The sequence below is a fragment of the Colias croceus genome, chromosome 22 (genome assembly GCF_905220415.1).
Source record: "Colias croceus chromosome 22, ilColCroc2.1".
Classification (NCBI taxonomy): domain Eukaryota; kingdom Metazoa; phylum Arthropoda; class Insecta; order Lepidoptera; family Pieridae; genus Colias; species Colias croceus.
Genome location: NC_059558.1, coordinates 7,135,771 through 7,156,350, shown reverse-complemented (window position 1 = coordinate 7,156,350; position 20,580 = coordinate 7,135,771). Strand labels below are relative to the sequence as shown.

Genomic DNA, 20,580 nt, shown 5'->3' with positions numbered 1-20,580 from the left:
TGTAAAGGATGAGATTATGAGGCGTGCACTTTTGGATTTTCCAAACTATTTTTTTTTTATTGGGTATAAGGAAGCGCTTGACCACAATCTCCCCTGATGTTAAGCTGAGATGTGGTCTAAGATGGAACGCGCTTCCCTAGAACGTATCTTCACTCTATGCTTGAAATTTATTCTTATACATGTTTTGGTGCTGTTTTAAAATCGTAATTTATGCATATACTCTAGCAAGACTTTTTGGCATTGTTCAAAAAAGAGGAAATTTACTGCCAATAAAAAAAAAATAAGAATAATTTGTTTTTGCCATAGGTACTCTTTAAAATTGAATGCAAATAAGTACTTATACAATTTTTTACTTTTATTTTTATACAACTTTTACATGAATGTATCCAGTTATTAAGATTAAAATTATTTTATAGCATTAAATGCAATTTTTACATACATATTTATAAATCTTAAAGTATAAGAAAATTTTAAATAAGCATGACAATTTTTAAAAGTGTTATTTTTATTATTCATTAAATGATTTTGTAATAAACGTGTTATTATTACCTATGATGCCTAATTCCTCTTACTAACCCTTCCTAAATCATGTTATTAAAATGGAAGTTATTGTAATTTAATATTTAGATCTTATATGCAATATACATTACTAGCTGCGCTTTTTCGGTTTCACCCGCGTGGCTCCCCTCCTGTTGGTCTTGGCGTAATGATAATAGCCTTCGATAAATGGGCTATCAAACATGTAAAATTTTTTTCAAATCAGAGCCTGAGATAAACGCGTCAAACAAACAAACTAACTCTACAAAATATTAAGTATAGATTATGAAATTAAAACCACTTAACTTGAAAACGTGTTGTCATTTTCCCTTGGACCCTTGTGCCTCGCGGTTTCACCCGTATTGTTCCGCTCCTGTCTTAGGGTGATGATACAATAATAGGTATTGTAATACTGTGCTATAACCTTCCTCGATAATGGGCTATCTAACACCGAAATAATTTTTCAAATCGGACAAGTAGTTCCTGAGATTAGCGCGTTCAAACAAACTCTTAAGCTTTATTATAATATTAGTATTCAGACTACACTATCAGTAAAACGAGACAAAATAAGAATAATTTAGAAGAGAATTTTATTTTACACATAACCAACATAAAATAAATAACAATATATTATGGCTGTGAAGGCTTTTCGCGTTCGAGCGATTATTATAATATTTTTTTTTATGTCTTATATTCGTCGGGAAATCTGTTGTTCTGGTTTTGATGACATTTGCGTAATAATGCGCCGACGCACGTGGTGTTCTTCTTCGCTGAGGATCATTGAAGTCGACTTTGTATAACCCGTATTTAGTTCTGAAAAATAAAAAATAAACAAAATTTTCTGGGTGATTTATCATTATATTAATAGTGTTTTTTTAGATTGTAGGGGAGAGCGGGGATGAAAGTCACATTTTTAACTTTTTTTATGTAACTTCCAAAATACGTTGTTTAGGAATGATATTTGTATACCAAACGATAGTGTAATTATTCTGTTACAAAATAAATAAACGTATTTTTGTATTATATTATCAGTTGTAGAAATATTTTGTATTTTCACCCTAAAGAAAAATGTGACTTATAACCCCGGGTCAGGGATGGTTGTCACAATGCCTAGGGTAGGTAGTCACATACTAAATAACAGGCAATTTATAAATAGAAAGTCACTTTTTGGTCTTATAATTTTACGGAATAGTTTTTAATTAAGAACTCTTAACCAAATGAAACCGTAGACAGTCTTTATTTCAGTCTGAATATTAAGAATCACAATTTTAGCAAATAATACTTAATAAACGTGAGTCAATAAAATCAAGAGTCATCAAGGATATATGGACTTCCAGCAGGTTTGTTAGGGTGATTTTCCGGTGTTGATTGAAAATTAACGGCTGAAACAAACAACCTCAAAACGCAAATAAAGTCAGCTCGCATACAGGGAGCTGGTTGACATGTGACAACCAGCCCCCGAAAATTTGTGACAACGAGCCCCATATCACGTTTTAGAAAAAAAACATTGAAAATAAATTCCGGTCAATGAATATCTAAAAAACTGTACTACGATATTATAAAACACATTTCATCATCATTAAATGAACTGAAAGATTATTACTGTGAAACAAGAAGGTATAATAACGAGGTTCGACACAGCAGCACAAAAATTTACTTTTGCTGTGCGAAAACAATAAACTCGTGTGAGGCCCTCACGGTAGATCGGAGCGGTCTGACGCGAAGTGGGGACAGCGTTGTCACTGTATCGCTCTTGCCACGCTGTTCAACAGACTTATTCGATAGTTCAGTTTTGTGTTAAGACCCCTGTGACAACCAACCCGTGAGACAACCAAACCCGGTCTCCATAATATTATGGAAATCTCGCTTCGATAACGGATATTTGGATATAGTTTTGCTGTTTTTGTAGTTTATTCTCTTTTATCCATAGACAAAATTCAATCTTTCTCATAAAATACTCCAATGAGGCAATGAGTATATATTTCACAGTGTTGCCAGTTAGCAACAATTTAAACTTATAAATTAAACTTACTTGTAACCAAAAAGCCATTCAAAGTTATCCATCAGTGACCACACAGTGTATCCTTCTACATGAATACCTTCTTTAATAGCAAGGGATACCTAAAAAATAAAGATAGTCGTTATTAAAATATATAGTCTGAACAAAAAATTAAGAAATGGATGTGTTCTTGTTAAACTTTACTCAGTTTGGTTAAGTTTTAAAAGCGGCAATCATGTTTTTTTCAGTTGACTAGTAGTTATTTGAAATCAGTGTTTGAAATCAACATTGACGATTTTTTACTCCTGTCACATTCCGATTAAAAAAATAACCAATTTGACAAGACTTTTTAGAACATGTTCACACATACTACTAGTTATATGCAATATACAGGGTGGATATTTTCAATTGGCTCTGGAGAGGAAGTAACTACTTGAAAGTTGAAATACAAACACAACTTGATAATATAACAAATTTTGCTGAAAGAAAAATTCGTTGTTGAAAAATTTTGAAGTAGGTAAGTAAGTACTTTCCATTCAGGGCCCATTGTAAAATTTCCATCCTGTATATTCTGAAATTTTAAAGGAATAACTGAATCAATAAAAGTGTTAGGTACCTGCTCTAAATAGCTTTTAATAAAGGCTATTCTGTCTTGGTCATTGTCATCACTGCGACTTGCACAGCCGTTTTCTGTTATCAGGAAGGTTATATTTCCGTATTTGTGATGAAGCCATTCTAATTGCTTACGAATTCCTTTAGGATACATCTAGAAAATAATATTTTGTTTGAGAAATAATTAATTCATTTGCTAATTGCTCTAAACATAGAATAGAATAAATTCTTTTCACGATTGAATATTGTCGTAATCTAAATGAACATTAGAAACGATCCTCATATTTTAGGTATGAAATACATAACGAAAGAAGTGAATTAATAAATTTGGAATACCTATTTATTTTCTTTACAGTAAATGTTAGTGATAAGAATATTTAAATGCTCCCGTATTTTGTAACTTGTTACCTGGGATAGGATAAAACACCTTTACTTCGATATAATCCCGGTAGGTAAGTATCCTTGAGTAAACTTTATCTTTTTGCAAAGGGATATAATATTCATCTTTTGAAAGCACTTACAACAACATCATCAGCATCAGTGGTGGGCCAGGACTTCGGCGTTTCCAGCACAGCATCCAACTCCGTGGAGCCGTAGAAGATCCATGGCCCAATTTCTTCGCCTGGTCGTCTTGGACGAATAACACGACTCGTGTAATGATTAAGTCCGTAATAGTCGTAAGTACCTGTAAAATAAAATAATGTGTCCAGTTTACAAATTAAAGACTTTAACGGATTTTAAACGGGATTTATTCACCGTGTATGTCGTACAACATACAGAAATACTGATTAATTGTTTACGGATATGGTAACTATTATGGTCTGCTTTGTCTAAGATTTTAGAGGTCAGCATATCTACACTAATAATATTATAAAGAGGAAAACTTTGTTTGTTTGTTTGATTGTAAAGAAAAGGCTCAAAAACTACTGGACCGATTTTAAAAATTCTTTCACCATTCGAAAGCTACATTATCCACGTCTAATATAGTAAGTAGTAATATAGGCTAAGTTTTATCCCGGAAATCCCACGGGAACGGGGACTATGCGGGTTTTTCTTTGAAAACGCGGGCAAAGCCGCAGGCGGAAAGCTAGTAATAAATAAAAGACATCACATAAAACTTTACCTCGTATAAGTTCAATTTCTTCAATACTGAATGAGGGTAGTCTTGATTCTGAATAGCCTTGCTTCTTGCTCAGTATTGCCATGTGCTTCTCGACACTTGGTGGCCATCCACCCTTTTTTGAATATATAGGATGGGAATAACGACCAGCCTGAAATTAATTATTTAACAAAGATTTACAATAAATTCATACAAATAATAGATATTTAAAATATTGCACAGTTAAAGTGCTTTTAGTAGGTACCTATATAAAGTACGTTTGGTAAGAAATAAGAATATAAAAAAAAAACGGGTTGCACTCCGGGAGTGCCGGCAGCTGAAGTGAAAACGCGCGTAGTAGAGAGGGGATAGCTGTCTACTCTCCATCCGTCTTACGCTTTTTCGATCAGGTCACGTAGTCCTGACGCGAGTTTAAGATTTTATACCCATAACAGAAAAAGTGCTCAACGCCGCTAAAGAAGTTTTCACTTCAAAAAGATTTTTTTACGTTGTAATTAATATGCACTTCTATCGAAATGGTATGACTACTGCAGTAGTGTGTAGGTATTATATTGTCTGTAAAATAAATAATGGTAAGAAATTCACCCCAAATTCCCTGGCGAGTTCCGCCAAGTTTGCATGTTCTGGAGAAGCTGGTTCTATCCATACTGGGTTATTGGCTATCGATACTCGACCTGAAATTAAAATGATTATGTAATAAGTAATTTTGTTGCTGTACAACAATAAATCATTTATTTATTTCTTGCTAATCTTTTAATTACAAAATTAATCGTAATGGTCCATGTGGCAGTGATGATTATTAAGACGACTGTCATTTGTCACGCAATAATCCCTTTTTTTGTTGCCGATTATATCCATACTTCCATACTTACCTAATATTATAAATGCGAAAGTAACTGTAGTATCTGTAAAGTAACTGTCTGTTACTCAATCACGCCTTATAACTACTGAACCAATTTGCATGAAATTTGGTATAGAGATATTTTGATACCCGAGAGACATAGGCTACTTTTTACCCCGGGACATAGGATAGGTTTTATCCCGGAAATCCCACAGGAACGAGAACTATTCGGGTTTTTCTTTGACTGCGCGGGCGAAGCCGCGGTTGGAAAGCTAGTAATTAATAAATTTAATATATCTAAAAAGACACATAAGTATGGATTTAACGACCTCATTAACTCGAACTAATAACACATAATATTATAGGTACCTTTAAAAACAGGCTTGTATTCTTCATCATATATTCTCCAAGCCTTGGCATGCGCTAACAGGACATTCTTATTACACAAATATGGTCCCAGTACGGGTTCCTTTATCATTGGAGGAAACATCCCAGTGGTGAAAATGTAGTCGCACAGTATGGATGGTTCGTTGATGGTGAGCCAAGTCTTTACTCTGTCAGCGTAGAGGGAGTAAGCTACTTTGGCGTAGTTGGCAAACCAGTCTGCTATGAGGGGGTTCACCCAGCCACCTGAAATAAATTACTATAATATTATATACTTATTATGAAAAAAATATTGTAATAGACAAGCAATTTATCTCTTGCAAACGTTTTATCAGTCTTTATAGTAATTATTAAGTAGGTATGTATAATCACTAGGTAGTAGGTACATAATATAAAACAAAGTCGTCTCTATATGTCCCTTTGTATGCTTAAATCTTTAAAACTACGCAACGGATTTTGATGCGTTTTTTTAATAGATAGAGGGATTCAAGAGGAAGGTTTTAGACAAAGCGGGCGAAGCCGCGGGGGTAAGCTAGTATTATATATTAGTAAGTAGACGGAAACTGTGTAGTTGTCCAAGTTTCATTATATTACGGTAGCACGTGAACAAAGTGAAATAGAATAGCCAATAGTACCTATATTATAATCGCATCAAATGAAACTTGAGATATTATTAAACGGTATAATATAATGTGCATCAATAGACTACAGGCCCATGTTGAAAAAATTATGGGACATTTGACCCACCAGGTGACCTATCTAGAACGATATAAGAGCATTAAATAATAAGATTCAGCACTATGACATCACTTGTAAGCTGTCCACCTGAGTGCAGATGAGAATTCGAAAGTTCAGGTAGAGATTTTCTCTCCATGATTTTTGTACGGCGTTGCGGAATAATGGATTAAAAGCAGTATAGAAATAGTATGACACAGATGCCGTACAAAAATGGTGGTCCACAAAGTCGGAATTTATTTTTATTTTTCGACAGTTGCCGGGGTAAATTTGGTCATTTGATTTTGTACGGCATCTGTGTCATACTGTTTAGTGTTTCTATACTGCTTTTAATCCATTATTCCGTACAAAAATGGTGGTCCACAAAGTCGGAATTTATTTTTATTTTTCGACAGTTGCCGGGGTAAATTTGGTCATTTGATTTTGTACGTCATTTTATTTTTTTAGCACGGGCCTGAGTCTACAATAGTTATTTTAACTTTGACATTTTAGGCTCGATTTTAATAGACGTAAATATTGTACAGGTTCTTTATATAGGTGTCCTATACCCCACCTCACTAAATGCAAATACGTCCAGAAATAAATATGTGACTACAAATAGAGCGGAGCGGATCCCTAACATCAGCTTGTGCTAATAATTTCCCTTCTTTCAAATAGCTATAAAACTCACCAAGATCTTGCAGAATCTGTGGAAGGTCATAATGATACAGAGTAATAACAGGCTCTATGTTGCGTTTCAACAATTCATTTATCAAATTGTTGTAATATGCTACTCCATCTTCATCGATCTCATTTGCGAACGCTTTTGGGAGTAGCCTGGACCATGATATGGAGAATCTGGAATAGTAAAATGTACGTATGTATGTAAATACTTTGATATCATATTCCTTAGTTACCTAGACAAAATATTATGAGTGGGGTTAGTGGTATAATATTTATAATATTAAAAATTTGAAATATACTTTAAAATAAAAATCATAAACAGTTGCCTGTGCCATATGATGCACTTGCCCACAAAAATGCTCGCACAACCTTTTTCAATAATTTTACTATAATAAGTGTAATAATAGAAAATTCACCGATAAAAATCGAGCCCCAATTCTTCAGCCATGTTAACATCTTGTTGCCACAAATGGTAGGAGTCGCATGCTATGTCCCCACTGCTTTTATCGACCACTATATTGCTTGTACCGTGTGTAAATGTATCCCAAATGTTACGACCTTTGCCTGAAAGCCAATAAATGTTTACATTACGCTGTATTTCCACTAGATGTGCGAGGATGCGTAGCGAAGTGTGTGTTTGTCAAGAACCAATAGTATTGCTTCATTAAGCGTTCGAATCGATACTATTGGTTGTTTACAAACATCCCTCGATACGCATCCTCGCACATCTCTGGTGGAAACAGAGTCTAAAGGATGCAATAAAAATGCATAAAGAAATAACTGATTGAATAATTCAACCCTATGATTCAAATTGTTTACAATAGATAGTATATATTATTATAGACACATACATTAAAAATTAATAATTAAAGAATTCAATTAACACACCTATTATGAAATACCCATATTATGTTCAGTATTAATTCTTTGCGTCTCGTCACATCTTGTGATGTAATAGCTATCTGACTGCGGCTTTATCCGCAAGTTTTTGTATAAATTTTTTAACGCCGCTGGAGCAGGTAAGATTAAACAAATAAATTAATTAATTATGGAATAATAATAAAGAAAATATAAACATAATCCTTTTATCCGAATAAATGTGTTTAATTATTTAACATATCGTATTAAAATTTTAACCAATTAACCCAGATAATGGCTACCTTGAAAATTACCTAAAATATTCAATTTGTTCTAAAAACCTACATTTCAAAATCATATCTAATCTATCTATCAAACCACTGGGTTTCCACAAAACAATTTAAACACAGTCTAACTTTAAACCAGGGATTTGTCACATGTCTATATTGTGAAATACGGCAAAACCAGATTAAAGAGAAACCGCGCTTAAAGTTAAACCCTGCATAAACTTTTTTGTGGTAAGACAGTCTGTTTTTCTAAGGGCTGATTTTTCAATCCTTGGTTAATTATACTTATTCGTCGAATATCGTACTAAACTACCATTTCAAAAATGGTAGTTTAGTACGTTATTTAATTAATGTAGGTAAACATTGGCCGTATTTGACAGTTTACGGGTGACATTTTAATATTATCGTGTAATACTTTATTGGGCGGATAAGTTTTAACTATGGATTGAAAAATCGGCCCTAAATCTCAATGCCCTAAATAATATATTTCTTACCAGAAGCATTCCAACCCCCTTCTATTTGATAAGCTGATGTCGCGGCGCCAAATTTGAACCCTGGTGGAAACGAGTGGGCCAAGCATTGTGCGGTGCAAAGGACGCTGAAATTTTGTGATGTTATATTTTAGTGATCAAGATAAAGATAGGAAAGAGGTATATATTTTAATCATAGAGCTAGAGAGAGGCATGAGGAATAGAGAAATAGATTATGAACTCTGTAGTAAAAATATTAAGGAATCTGCAAAACAAATCCTACATAATATAATATGCTAAGGATTCGTTCTGGCTTTGCCCGGTTTGATTCACGTTAAAAAATGTTTCTTCTCTCTAGATATAAGTAACAGGAGCAGAGCAATGCGGATGAAACCGCGAGGAACAGCTAGTATTAAAATATGTTGCCAGTCGTAACATTCAAAAATAATTAAAGGACGAAATTAGTTTAATTAGTTATCTATTATAAAGGAAAAGTCTCTATTATAAAGATAAAAAGTTTTGTTAAATAATCCCGTTAACCTCAGAAATTACTTCGAATAGAAAAAATCTTGTCTTGGAAATCCAAGGAAGCATCAAGTATAAGTCTAGTTTGTAATCGTACTACGATCGATAGCAGCGTAGCATTACGTAATAAAAATTAAAAAAAAAATGTTGTAGAAGCGGGAAAAATATTATTTTCGGGAACAAGCGTGCATCTGGCATGTGTCAGTCAGTATGATATTTTTATTTCTAAAAATATGCAATGTTTAATTGTACTTATCTCAATTATCACATTTGGAAGTGTTTATCAAAATGTATTTTAACAACAATTCGCTATGTTAAAATTAATGTTCGTCAAAATCGTTATGTCAATTCCAAATTGTATTGTATTTATATTAAAAGAAGAAAAAGTAACTTTTAACGTTATAAAACAAACGAACTTCAAATAAATATTTCACCAAATTCCCTTAAACCGTAAAAGTAAATATTTCTAAATAAACATTATTCCCGAAAATCTATCTACTGCCATCTTCAATTTCATCAAAAACCATCTTGTCATTGTGTAGTAATACATAAACACTTGAAATAAATAAATAAATTAAAACTATTTTTAACTAACCTGAACACAACCAGTACCCGGAAGGTCATGATCACAACTGACTATTTATATTTTATATTAAATAATGTGTGAACTTAATTTTTAATTATTATAAACATTATATAGTCCGAGAGATGGGGAATTAATGTAAGACTGACTTTTTTATTAAAAAAAACGTATGTATAGTCTAAGAGATCTATAATTTAATTGGCTTTGCAATTATTGATGAAATTGAAAAGCTTTTACTCCTGTTTGATGTGTACCTATAATTTATTTTAAAGTTCTACGAAGTGAGAAAAAATGCAAATTGCTCATAAAGTTATAAAAAATAAACTGTATATTTTAACGTTGAAAACATCATAACGGAAAGTAGAGGCTTTTAATAAAAGATAAATCATAAAAATCAATATATTGTTGAATTCCCATTGAACTGGTCAAGGAACCACGGCTATTGAATATTTATTGACATGGAAATAGTTTGATTTCATACTGAAATCAAACAAGGTGTAATAAGTAATTAATTTTAAAGATTTAACATAACTACGCAGTGTATACAGTAGGTACTGGGTGCTATAAAAATAGCTTCATATTATAACTTTTCCATTTATATTATATTATGAAAAAAAATCTTGGTAATAAATTACCGAGGTTCATAGAAAAAAGATGCGACAGTATCAAAATTTGTGGCTGTCACACCATTTGTCAAAACGCGAGGAACAGTAATCATTTATGGAATACAAAAAATTCATTTTAAACCAACTACAAATCCATCAGTGTTAAAATTGTTAGAAGTACCTGGTACATAGTTCGCTCTCTTTATTCAAATAAACATATTAAAATATGAATTAATCATATTTTGTTTGTTTGTATATCTATTAAACTAAATAGCGACAAACAAAAGGGATCGTTGACCTTCACCTTATTACGCCTCTCAAATATTTAAACTAATTATAATATAATTTCTAATTACCCATCAAAATCAAGAACCAATGCGACGTTGCCGCTACGTTGTAAACTTTAGTGTGTTGAATTTATAGCCTTCTACAAGATAAGGCATTCACGAAAACTCATATAGGTATTGTTACATAGTATACTTTGTAAATCCATTAGGTATATCCACACTAAATATCACTAACTTATTATAATAAAATCTTTTTAACCGTCATTACTAAGCCATGTAATTTGCTACGCTACTATACGCGCGTTCGGTCGGACAGTTCGATATTGACTGACCCCTTCTCTAGCCCGGACATGCCAACTGATTGTGTTGAGCAAATGTTCAAATACCCGCAAATCTACAATTACTGTACTTCATAATATTATAATGAAGAATGTTATTTTATTGTTTAGTGGGTAATTTTTGTGGACAAACGGAGCATTAGATTAGAGAGAGAAAATAAGAATTATTACTACAAAAGAAATCCACCATAGGAATTGTAATGTGTGCAATGTGTATCACACGTGCACACACGAAAATGAAAATGAGGATGAAAATGAAAATGAACATGAACGTGAACATGAAAATTACAAATTATTTAATAAATTATTTATTTGATGTAATAATCTTAAAATATATTAATACAATTAACACACAGAGATTAAATACACTGAAATAATTGCAAGATGTCAAATTTATTTATATCTTGAATTAAAACTAAGGCAGGGTTTATCTTTAAGCGCGGGTTCTCTTTTCTGGTTTTATCGTATACTAGCTGCTCCGCGTTTCACCCCCGTGGCTCCACTCCTGTTGGTCGTAGCGTGATGTTATATTATAGCCTATAACCTTCCTCGATAAATGGGCTATCTAACACCGAAAGAATTTTCAAATCGGACCAGTAGTTCCGGAGATTAGCGCGTTCAAACAAACAAACAAATTCTTCAGCTTTGTTATATTAGTATTAGTATAGATTATAATAATTATAATATTAACTATTAAGTATAGATTAAAACTTAGGCAGGGTTTATCTTTAAGCGCGGGTTCTCTTTTCTGGTTTTATCGTATATCACAAAGACGACTATTACAGTGGTCCCTGGTTTATCCCTGGTTTAAAGTTAAACTGTGTTTTAATTGTTTTGTGGTAAGACCCTTTGAATTTCATACGAAGGGAGTTTAGGTAATGTATTACGATTAGGAAAAAGGAACGTCTATATTCAAAGTTACAAAAACTTATTCACTCAAGTTGGAAATAACTTATGTTGAGAAATATGTTTTTTTTAAATCTATAGTACCTATTAAAAATATGTGTGTTTGTACATGTACATGAACAAAACTGAAAAAAAACATGAGTTCCGCGCCAATTGAACTTCTTTACTCCTACATATTTCTTTTACTTCTCATTTGTATTGATTTCGTTTTTTTACATTTATTAAACATCATAGTAAATCACGTTAATTACGCATAAAAAGTACTAGCGGTCCGCCCCGGCTTCGCCCGTGGTATATATTTCGCAATAAAAAGTAGCCTATGTCCTTTCTCGGGTATCAAAATATCTCCATACCAAATTTCATGCAAATTGGTTCAGTAGTTTAGGCGTGATTGAGTAACAGACAGACAGACAGACAGAGTTACTTTCGCATTTATAATATTAAGTATGGATTTTTTAAGGATGATGCTTCTTAATAGTTTTTTTTTTTTATTATTAGGTATTTATAATTTATAATATGACTTAATTACCTATACCTTGATCAGCATATTAAAGATCCCACAATTTTCGTAATAATGAATCAACAACCCATTTAAATTCATTAATGTCCTTTAATAGACTTATGGCGTGTTTTTGCCCACGGAGGTAACATTTATATAAACCTTCGTATTTTTTCTGGTGATACAAGAGTATAATTAAGAGAAAAATAATTAAAAGTCAATTTAAATCGAGTTCCTACTGTTTAACATAAACAACGCCTTTTTAGTTTTTACAAGAATATGATGCTTGTAATAACCTGTAATAATTAACAAATGACAATTGTTTAACTATGTATTTGCAAAAGCACAGATTAGAGAATAGTTACTTCGGCAAAAGTATTGATATATAGGTAGGTACGTAGTCTTCTCTGTACGTAGTAATAATAGCTCAATGAACCCTGCTTCGAAATTTGAAATGGCCAATTAGAACATTATTGAGGCCTATGAGAGCAATGCCCATAAGTAGTGTATAATTTTAATATTTAAATGATAATTTATTATAATGTATCGGAAACATGACAAAAATGATAAAACAGGACAGGATTTCTATTATTATTTTTTTTGTTAGAAAATTATAAAAACGTAGGTCGTAATCGTAGCCTCAAATAGGGTTAGGTTAAATAAAACGCCAAGTTCTGATATCAATAAATAATTATAATTTACATTATATTTAATTATATTCATTCCAACTTTACATCAGCAAACCATAACGATAATTATTTACATAATAAATATAAACTGTCTTTTAATTTGATCATAGAGAGATAACCTCTAAAATGATGTAGGGTAAAAAAACATAGACACCTAATTATTCGCGCCAACTAATGCCATCATCTTTGCCCCCAATTTCATAACTTTTACAATGCATCGTCTATTCTCATACACTTCCTTGAAAAAACTAACGCTTTCCCCCATGTTAGGGATTGGTAAATTCGATAAGGATTGCCTCGTAGCACGAATCGCGCTTTCTGATTGGTCGAAGCAGTTACTTGGTACATCAAATGTGTTGTGTTTAATCACACATGTGTAGTACTTGGAGGACAATCGAGGTATCCTTTTGAGTTCTGGATCATCCATGTCAACTTGGTAAAGACCAAACCGCTGGCTGTAAAAAAAAAGACAATGGAAATCTGATCAGTACTTCTATAGAGCTTTTATAACTTTAGAACAGATTAATTATATGGTCGTAAAGTTTATAAATCCCTACTTATTATTATTATGTTTCTCTCCATAATACACGGGTACGGCCAGAAGGAAGGTACCCGGTCCTTTGGGAGGCTTACGTGGGGACACAGGTCCAACACGCAGAGGCCCTTTAGAGAATTTTAATGTGTTGTGGGACACCAGCCGCAGCCTGCCCATGACTGCACTATAGAGATACAGCCCTGCCCCCCTAGCCAAGTGGCTTTCTATTAGCGTAGCGTTCAATAGAATATGTATGAGATTGACGTAAGCTGTAGATAAACGTATCTACTCATACATTCGTAGTCTATTCTATTGAACGCTACGCTAACAGAAAGCCACTGGGCTAGGGGGGCTGGGCAGTCCGCGGCCGCTTATTATATTATTATACATATATTATAAATGCGAAAGTAACTCTGTCTGTCTGTCTGTTACGCTGTCCCGCTCTCAACCTCTCACCTCTCACCTCTCAACCGATTTTGATGAAATTTATCACAGACAATCTTTCTGCTGCAGAGCTGCAAGCTGAGAAAGAGCATAGGCTACCTCTTATTGCGAAATCGGAAATATGTACCACGGGCGAAGCCGGGGCAGACTGCTAGTAGGTAATAATCTTACTGCTTCTACAAACACACAAGTTTGTGTGGATGAGTCAGGGAATGTTTATTACCTACTAATTCTTGCAAAATCGAATCTGGATGAAATTTGATTTAGAGATACCTACATCATCGTACATAGGCTATTTCTAAAAACAGACTACGTGGTTCTTATAAAGTAGTATAGTGTAAGAATATCCTATATAGTTAATGCTGGACTAAGCAATATGTGTGTAAATTTCACCTCGATATGCTGTTTTTCAGAAATTATAACTAACCTCCATCCATCTCCACATACTTTTGCATTTAAAATATTATAGTCAACTATTTTATACTTACGAGAAACCACTTGCCCACTCGAAATTATCCAGCAGGGACCAGAGCGTATAACCAGTAACATTCACACCATCATCCTTTATGGACCGTTGGACCTAAGGAAAGTGACATTGTTAGTACCTACATATAACTGTAAAGGAATGGAATTCCTCTTCACCGTAAGTTTCATAAAATTTCAAACTTGGAAGTTTGTAAATAAAAAAGAAAAAACGTGTGGCACTCGGGGACTGCCGCGGTAAAGCTATTGCATGCTATGCCTTCAAGCCACACCTCCGCCCGTCGGAGTGGGCAGCGTGAGGTTTTTTCATTACGGAATTTCTAGATTCGGTCCCCGCGCTCAAGGCCTACGATAGAAGATATGCAATAGCTTAAAAAAACATAGGCCTTCTTTGAGCTTTCATGCTAAACGTAATCTTAAATCATAAAAATAAGTTATACGGCAAACTATAACGGGAGATATCCTAAATATGTATACAAACAATGACCCGTAATCCGAATATGCATCTTTATCGAGAAATAAAATATGTTTCTATTTTCTGAACTCTTAATTTTGTTAGGTAAAGTCGCGGATTCTAATCCTGTCTCATCATCGATTTTTCATTTTATATTCTTTATAAACATCTCAATCATTTTAATGCTATAAAAATAAAAATAAAATATCCATCCATTCAGTAGTTTTAGATAGAGTTACAATTTTAACAAACTTATAATATCAAGTATCTACTTGACAGGTATCTACCTGTTCCAAGTGTTCTCCAATAGCAACGATCCTATTATAGTCATTGAGCTCCAGCCCAGTGGAGGGGTAGCCATGTTCTGTGATGAAGATCTCCCAGTCTCCGTATGTCTGTTTAATCCAGCTCAACAGTTTGCGTAGGCCTTCAGGATATATCTAGAATATTTTTATAGGATAATGACCATGCTTTTCGAGGTATAATAAACTTTAAGGAAGTGTCTGCAGCCTTTAAGCAGAGTATTACAATATCTATAAAAAAAGAGTGTGTGTACTTATGTACACGCGTTAGAAGTTATACTACTTCGGCGTATGGAAAAAAAATACTAGAATATACAACTTGAACATAGTTAACAATTTTCATACCACCTAGAACTAACTTCATGCTGTTAAATTTAGGTGTCGGTGTGCGCGCGCATCGTAAAAATTCACTCTCATCATTTTTCTCCATCGCGCCAAAAGAAGTATAACTTCAATTAAATTAAATAAAATTAAATAACGAATTTAATATTTATCATGCTAATATTCCCAGATTCGAATGAAATACTTCTAAAAATTACACGTTTTTTTAAATATTATAATCATTCAATTCTGTTATTTGTGAACCTCTTAGGTATGTGCTAACAAATTTTTGAAATCTCTCTTTTTAATTATGTAATAAAAACTGATCCTGATCACGTAATTAACCAATTTCCAAAAACAAAAGGAGGAGGTTCTGTTCATCAGCTTGTATTTTTATACGTGTCCAAATATATTGTACTCTTTGACTTACTTATTTGATCTCATTTGTAATTTTCTGTGGCACAATAAAGAATTTATATTTTCTTTGTTTGTATATTTGTAATTCTGTTACTTACATATACAAGAGGTGAAGAGCTATAATAACCATCAGCTGGAACTTCCATCACCGCATTCAGTTCTGGCGATCCCTCAAGGAACCACTGTCCTATCTTCTCACCCGGCTTCGCTTGTCGTATCGCACGAGAGGTATAGTAGTTTAGACCGAAGAAATCTGCCGTTCCTGTTAAAAGGAGAATAAAATACAATGGAACAGATATAATATTTGATTTAATATTCAATGGTATAATCTACATATATTAGATATTTAAAAAATTGTAGAGCTTTTAAACTGTACCACCACACTGCGTGTGTATAGGATAGTAGGTACTTTATCGTTTCCTCTATAAGTAAAACATCATAGAAATTATAATACTTCAATGAGATTAGTTTTTTTTTATTTTTTTTATTTATTTACAAAGGATAGCCAACAATTGTTTACACTATATATGGCATAAGAGGAAAAATACAATTCAACGTATCAAGTGTAACAATTACTTACAGGCTAACACTACATGCTTTTGAAAACGGTTATGACTTATGAACATTAAAAAAAAAAAACTGATAAATACACAAGATAACGTTTAACAAATTATCAACAGAATATCTATTTAAAAACTAATGTCAGTCATATTAAAATAAAATCGGCATACAAAAATTACAATTTTAAAATATTAAATTAAAGTACATAAAAAGTTAAAAACCAACATAAAAATTCATTTTTTATAATATTAATAATATAATATAATATCTACATAAAAATAAAGTTCGACAGACAAAATATTATCTATTTAAACAATGTAAATATTCAAGTTAAGATAAAATCGGCATTTAATTTACAATTTTCAAATATAATATTAAAAAGCTTAAAAAAAACCAACACAAAAATTCAATTTTTTTTTATAATATCTACACAAAAATATAGTTTATTATTATAAGACAGAACGCAATGCTATTTCTTGGGAGAATTATGTACCTATGAAGTAAAACGAATTTATTCGTCCGAAAAGTCGTTGTATATAGACTGGGGTAGATCCCTTTAAAAATAATAAAAAGTGCAAAAAAATCGCAGTCGGATGAAACCCATTAGAAAAGGAGGGGAGGGAATATGATGAAAATAAAAGGAAAATAATAGTGGTGTTATGAGAAAAACATATTAAGGTTATGTACCTATGTATGAACTTACATTCAAGAAAATCGAGTTTCAGTTCACTTAAATGCTACTGGTTTAAATGAAAAACTACCTCTTATCAATTTTTTCTCTTCTTCTGTAAGCTCAGGTAATCTAGATCGTCTATGTCCCTCCATGAGACTGATCTTCCACATTAGTTTTTCTAGTTTTGGTGGCCATCCACCATCCTTAGAAAAGATCGGATGACAGAATCTACCTGCCTGTTAATTGGAAAACATAATTTAATTAATTAAAACCACATATTTATCATTTCGAGGAATAAAATGAACTATTTATTTATTGTATAAATAAAATAAATATTTACATAATACGATAATTTAGTTTAATTGTTTTGATTTTGAATTCCACTTAGAAATACTTTGAAATCTAAGTGCCTATTAACGACGTATATAACTATTCAAATGTCATATCAATCTCTACTAGGGCTTGAGGAGTAAACACGTGTAGAGACGCTTGGCTCTACATTCGATCTTAGAACTTTTTCCGAGTACAAAGAGAGTCTCGGCGATTAACCAGGGCATTTCATAAATTAAAATGTTTTGAAGTGAAACTTCTTTAAGCGCTTTGAGAGTGAATTTTCAAGGTCGCGTCATAGTAATACCGTCACATCACGTAGCAAGGTGCAAAGAAGTTTCACTTCTGACACACGTGCTCGGAACACGGACTCTTTTTTTAATATTTTGTATAAAGCAATAAAACACTTACCGCAAGTTCCATAGCCATTTCAGCGACCTCCTCATCGTCTTGTGTTAGCGGCTCGTACCATGGCGCCTGATTTGGAATTGATATGCGACCTGCAAGATTATTGTAACAAAAACTTCAGTTTGGTATGATTTATATATAAACACTAGGTTTCCGCCCGCGGCTTCACCCGCGCAGTCAAAGAAAAACCCGCATAGTTCCCGTTCCCGTGGGATTTCCGGGATTGCGTCATTTTCCCGGGATAAAAAGTAGCCTATGTCCTTTCTCGGGTATCAAAATATCTCCATACCAAATTTCATGAAAATTGGTTCAGTAGTTTAGGCGTGATTGAGTAACAGACAGACAGACAGAGTAACTTTCGCTTTTATAATATTATAGTATATGGATAATCATAATCATTTCTACGATTAACTTTGTTTCAATGTTTTCATAAGTGGACATGTGAAATCTTGCTGTTTCATTATACAGATATAGAAAGATGTGCTAGTGCTTGTACATATATTAATATCGATAGATTTTTATATTGGGTAACTATCTTGAAATTTAAAAATATATTATATTTTTTTTATTTTAAGTTATTCGGATTTATTTTCAACTAGCTTAGTTTACGATTTATCAATTATGCAAATATCGGCTACAAAAATCTTTGATAAAAAATAATTTACCTCCATTGATTTGTCTAAACTCCTGATCGAATATCCTATAAGCTTTCGCATGAGCTAGAAGTATGTTTTTGGTACAAATATAAGGTGCAAACTGGTCCTCCATAATCCCAGGAGCAAATGTCCCAGTCATATACCCAATATCACATAATATTGATGGCTCGTTTATAGTTAGCCAAGTTTTAACTCGATCTGCGTATAATTCGAACACTTTTCTGGAGTAATCCGCGAACCAGTCTGCTATGAGGGGGTTTGTCCAGCCGCCTGCAAAAAAGTAAGAAAAACATGAAGAAATATTTTACCTGCTAAGCTAAACCACGTATCAATACAGTGAAACCATAATTCTACGTATAACAGTAACTTAAAGTTTGGACATGATAGATCTATTTTTCTTCAATGAAGAAATTATTTACAGACTCGGTACTTGTGGGATACCTATACGGTCTGATGTTGTAAAAAAATGCATAAGTTTAATTAATTAATTGACGTCGACGAATTTTTAACCGACTTCAAAAAAAAGGAGGTGGTTATCAATTCGGCCGGTATGCTTATTTTGTGTATGTACACCGATTACTCCGAGGTTTCTGAACCGATTTACGTGATTCTTTTTTGTTCGATGCGGGATGGTGTCGAATTGGTCCCATAAAAATTTAATTCGGATAGGCCCAGTAGTTTTTATTTTATGAGCATTTTTGTCTGTATTTGTAAATGTTGCAAGTGAAATGAAATGAAATGAAATGAAATAATTTATTTGCAGGAATTGTGGTCTACAAGGTTTTACAATATATTACATTAAAGTCCGCACAATTCGCCAGCAGACTGGCATACAAATATTTATGTGTATTTAACTAACTAAATTACAATATATATTTAGATTAATTTTAACATTTTACATTACAGTTATTATTATTATCTACCTTTTCTATCTTTAGTGTTTACAAGCAAAGAACTCATTTATATTATAAAAGCAATGAGATTGCAGCCACTTTTTTAATTTAAGTTTAAACAATTGCATGGGCAATTCCTTAAATGCCATTGGGATTTTATTATATATCTTCGCACTCATAACATGACTGTTTTTGCTACATAAAGCAGTGCGACAAATTGGAAGTTGCAATCTGTGAGGATCCCTGGTTGGGTACTGACTATTTTGACAACTTTTAATGTACATATAGGGATGCTGTTTCACAAATATTCCAACCTCCAAGATGTATAAGGAAGTAAGTGTTAAAAGTCCGAGTCGCTTAAATAAGTCTCGACAACTTTCTAAGGGCCCTACTCCACATATTGCTCTGACACACCTTTTCTGAGCTATAAAAACTTTTTTTACGTTAGTAGAGTTGCCCCATAAAATAAGACCATACCGAAGCAACGATGAAACATAACCATGATATGCAATGATTGCCGCTCTCTCATCAATAATCTGTTTAATTCTTCTGAGGGCAAATACAAACTTATTTACACGGGTACAAACAGAATCCGTGTGAGCTTTCCAATTTAAGTGGTTGTCTAATGTGATACCTAAAAATACCGTTTCAGTAACTTCGTCAATACGTTGTCCATTATAAATTATGTCAAGGTTATGTCTAATGTTATGATAATTACAGAATTGCATTAGTTTTGTCTTTGTAATGTTAGGAGTTAAATTATTATATTTTAGCCATTCTGTTACATTTTTAATAGTCAAATAAATGTCTTCTTTGTAGGTGGTCAATTTGTTACGAGGTATGGTGATGGATACATCATCCGCGAACAGAGTACATTTATGTTCTGTAACGTTAGGAAGATCATTTATGTACAATAAGAACAGGAGAGGCCCGAGGATACTGCCTTGTGGCACTCCGTATTTATTATGTACGTATTGTGATCTTACCGACTTTTTTAACGAATTGTTGTCTATATACGATATCTCTACACATTGCATACGGTTAGTCAAGTATGAGGTCAGCCACTTGTGCGCTGGACCTCTTATTCCGTACAGAAAACATTTGCTGAGTAGAAATTCATGGTCAACACAGTCAAATGCACAGCTCATATCAAAGAAGACTACAG

At 33.0% G+C, this 20,580-nt stretch overlaps 2 protein-coding genes across 2 annotated transcripts; both read right to left on the bottom strand.

Moving 5' to 3' along the window:
• Positions 1-1,110: 1,110 nt before the first annotated feature.
• Positions 1,111-9,680, bottom strand: LOC123701866 (myrosinase 1-like). Its single transcript, XM_045649449.1, has 11 exons — positions 9,627-9,680; positions 8,531-8,634; positions 7,308-7,455; positions 6,899-7,065; positions 5,479-5,739; positions 4,854-4,942; positions 4,272-4,419; positions 3,670-3,833; positions 3,153-3,302; positions 2,570-2,658; positions 1,111-1,350 (listed from the first exon to the last, which is right to left on the bottom strand). The coding sequence occupies exons 1-11, from the start codon at positions 9,653-9,655 to the stop codon at positions 1,128-1,130; spliced, it is 1,572 nt and encodes a 523-aa protein (XP_045505405.1). The 5' UTR covers positions 9,656-9,680; the 3' UTR covers positions 1,111-1,127.
• A 3,387-nt stretch (positions 9,681-13,067) lies between these two features.
• LOC123701698 (cytosolic beta-glucosidase-like) lies at positions 13,068-18,787 on the bottom strand. Its single transcript, XM_045649203.1, has 7 exons — positions 18,532-18,787; positions 17,870-17,958; positions 17,217-17,364; positions 15,993-16,156; positions 15,142-15,294; positions 14,406-14,497; positions 13,068-13,393 (listed from the first exon to the last, which is right to left on the bottom strand). The coding sequence occupies exons 1-7, from the start codon at positions 18,659-18,661 to the stop codon at positions 13,093-13,095; spliced, it is 1,077 nt and encodes a 358-aa protein (XP_045505159.1). The 5' UTR covers positions 18,662-18,787; the 3' UTR covers positions 13,068-13,092.
• Positions 18,788-20,580: the final 1,793 nt, after the last annotated feature.

Coding starts and splice junctions, on each gene's coding strand:
- LOC123701866 (XM_045649449.1), bottom strand. CDS start 9,655: ATGACCTTCCGGGTACTGGTTGTGTTCAG. Junction 3,303..3,669: donor CTGATGCTGATGATGTTGTT/GTAAGTGCTTTC, acceptor ATTATTTTCTAG/ATGTATCCTAAAGGAATTCG. Junction 2,659..3,152: donor TTAAAAGCTATTTAGAGCAG/GTACCTAACACT, acceptor TTTATTTTTTAG/GTATCCCTTGCTATTAAAGA.
- LOC123701698 (XM_045649203.1), bottom strand. CDS start 18,661: ATGACTGGGACATTTGCTCCTGGGATTATGGAGGACCAGTTTGCACCT. Junction 16,157..17,216: donor AGAGAAAAAATTGATAAGAG/GTAGTTTTTCAT, acceptor TCCTTTTAACAG/GAACGGCAGATTTCTTCGGT. Junction 15,295..15,992: donor GCTCTTCACCTCTTGTATAT/GTAAGTAACAGA, acceptor AAAATATTCTAG/ATATATCCTGAAGGCCTACG.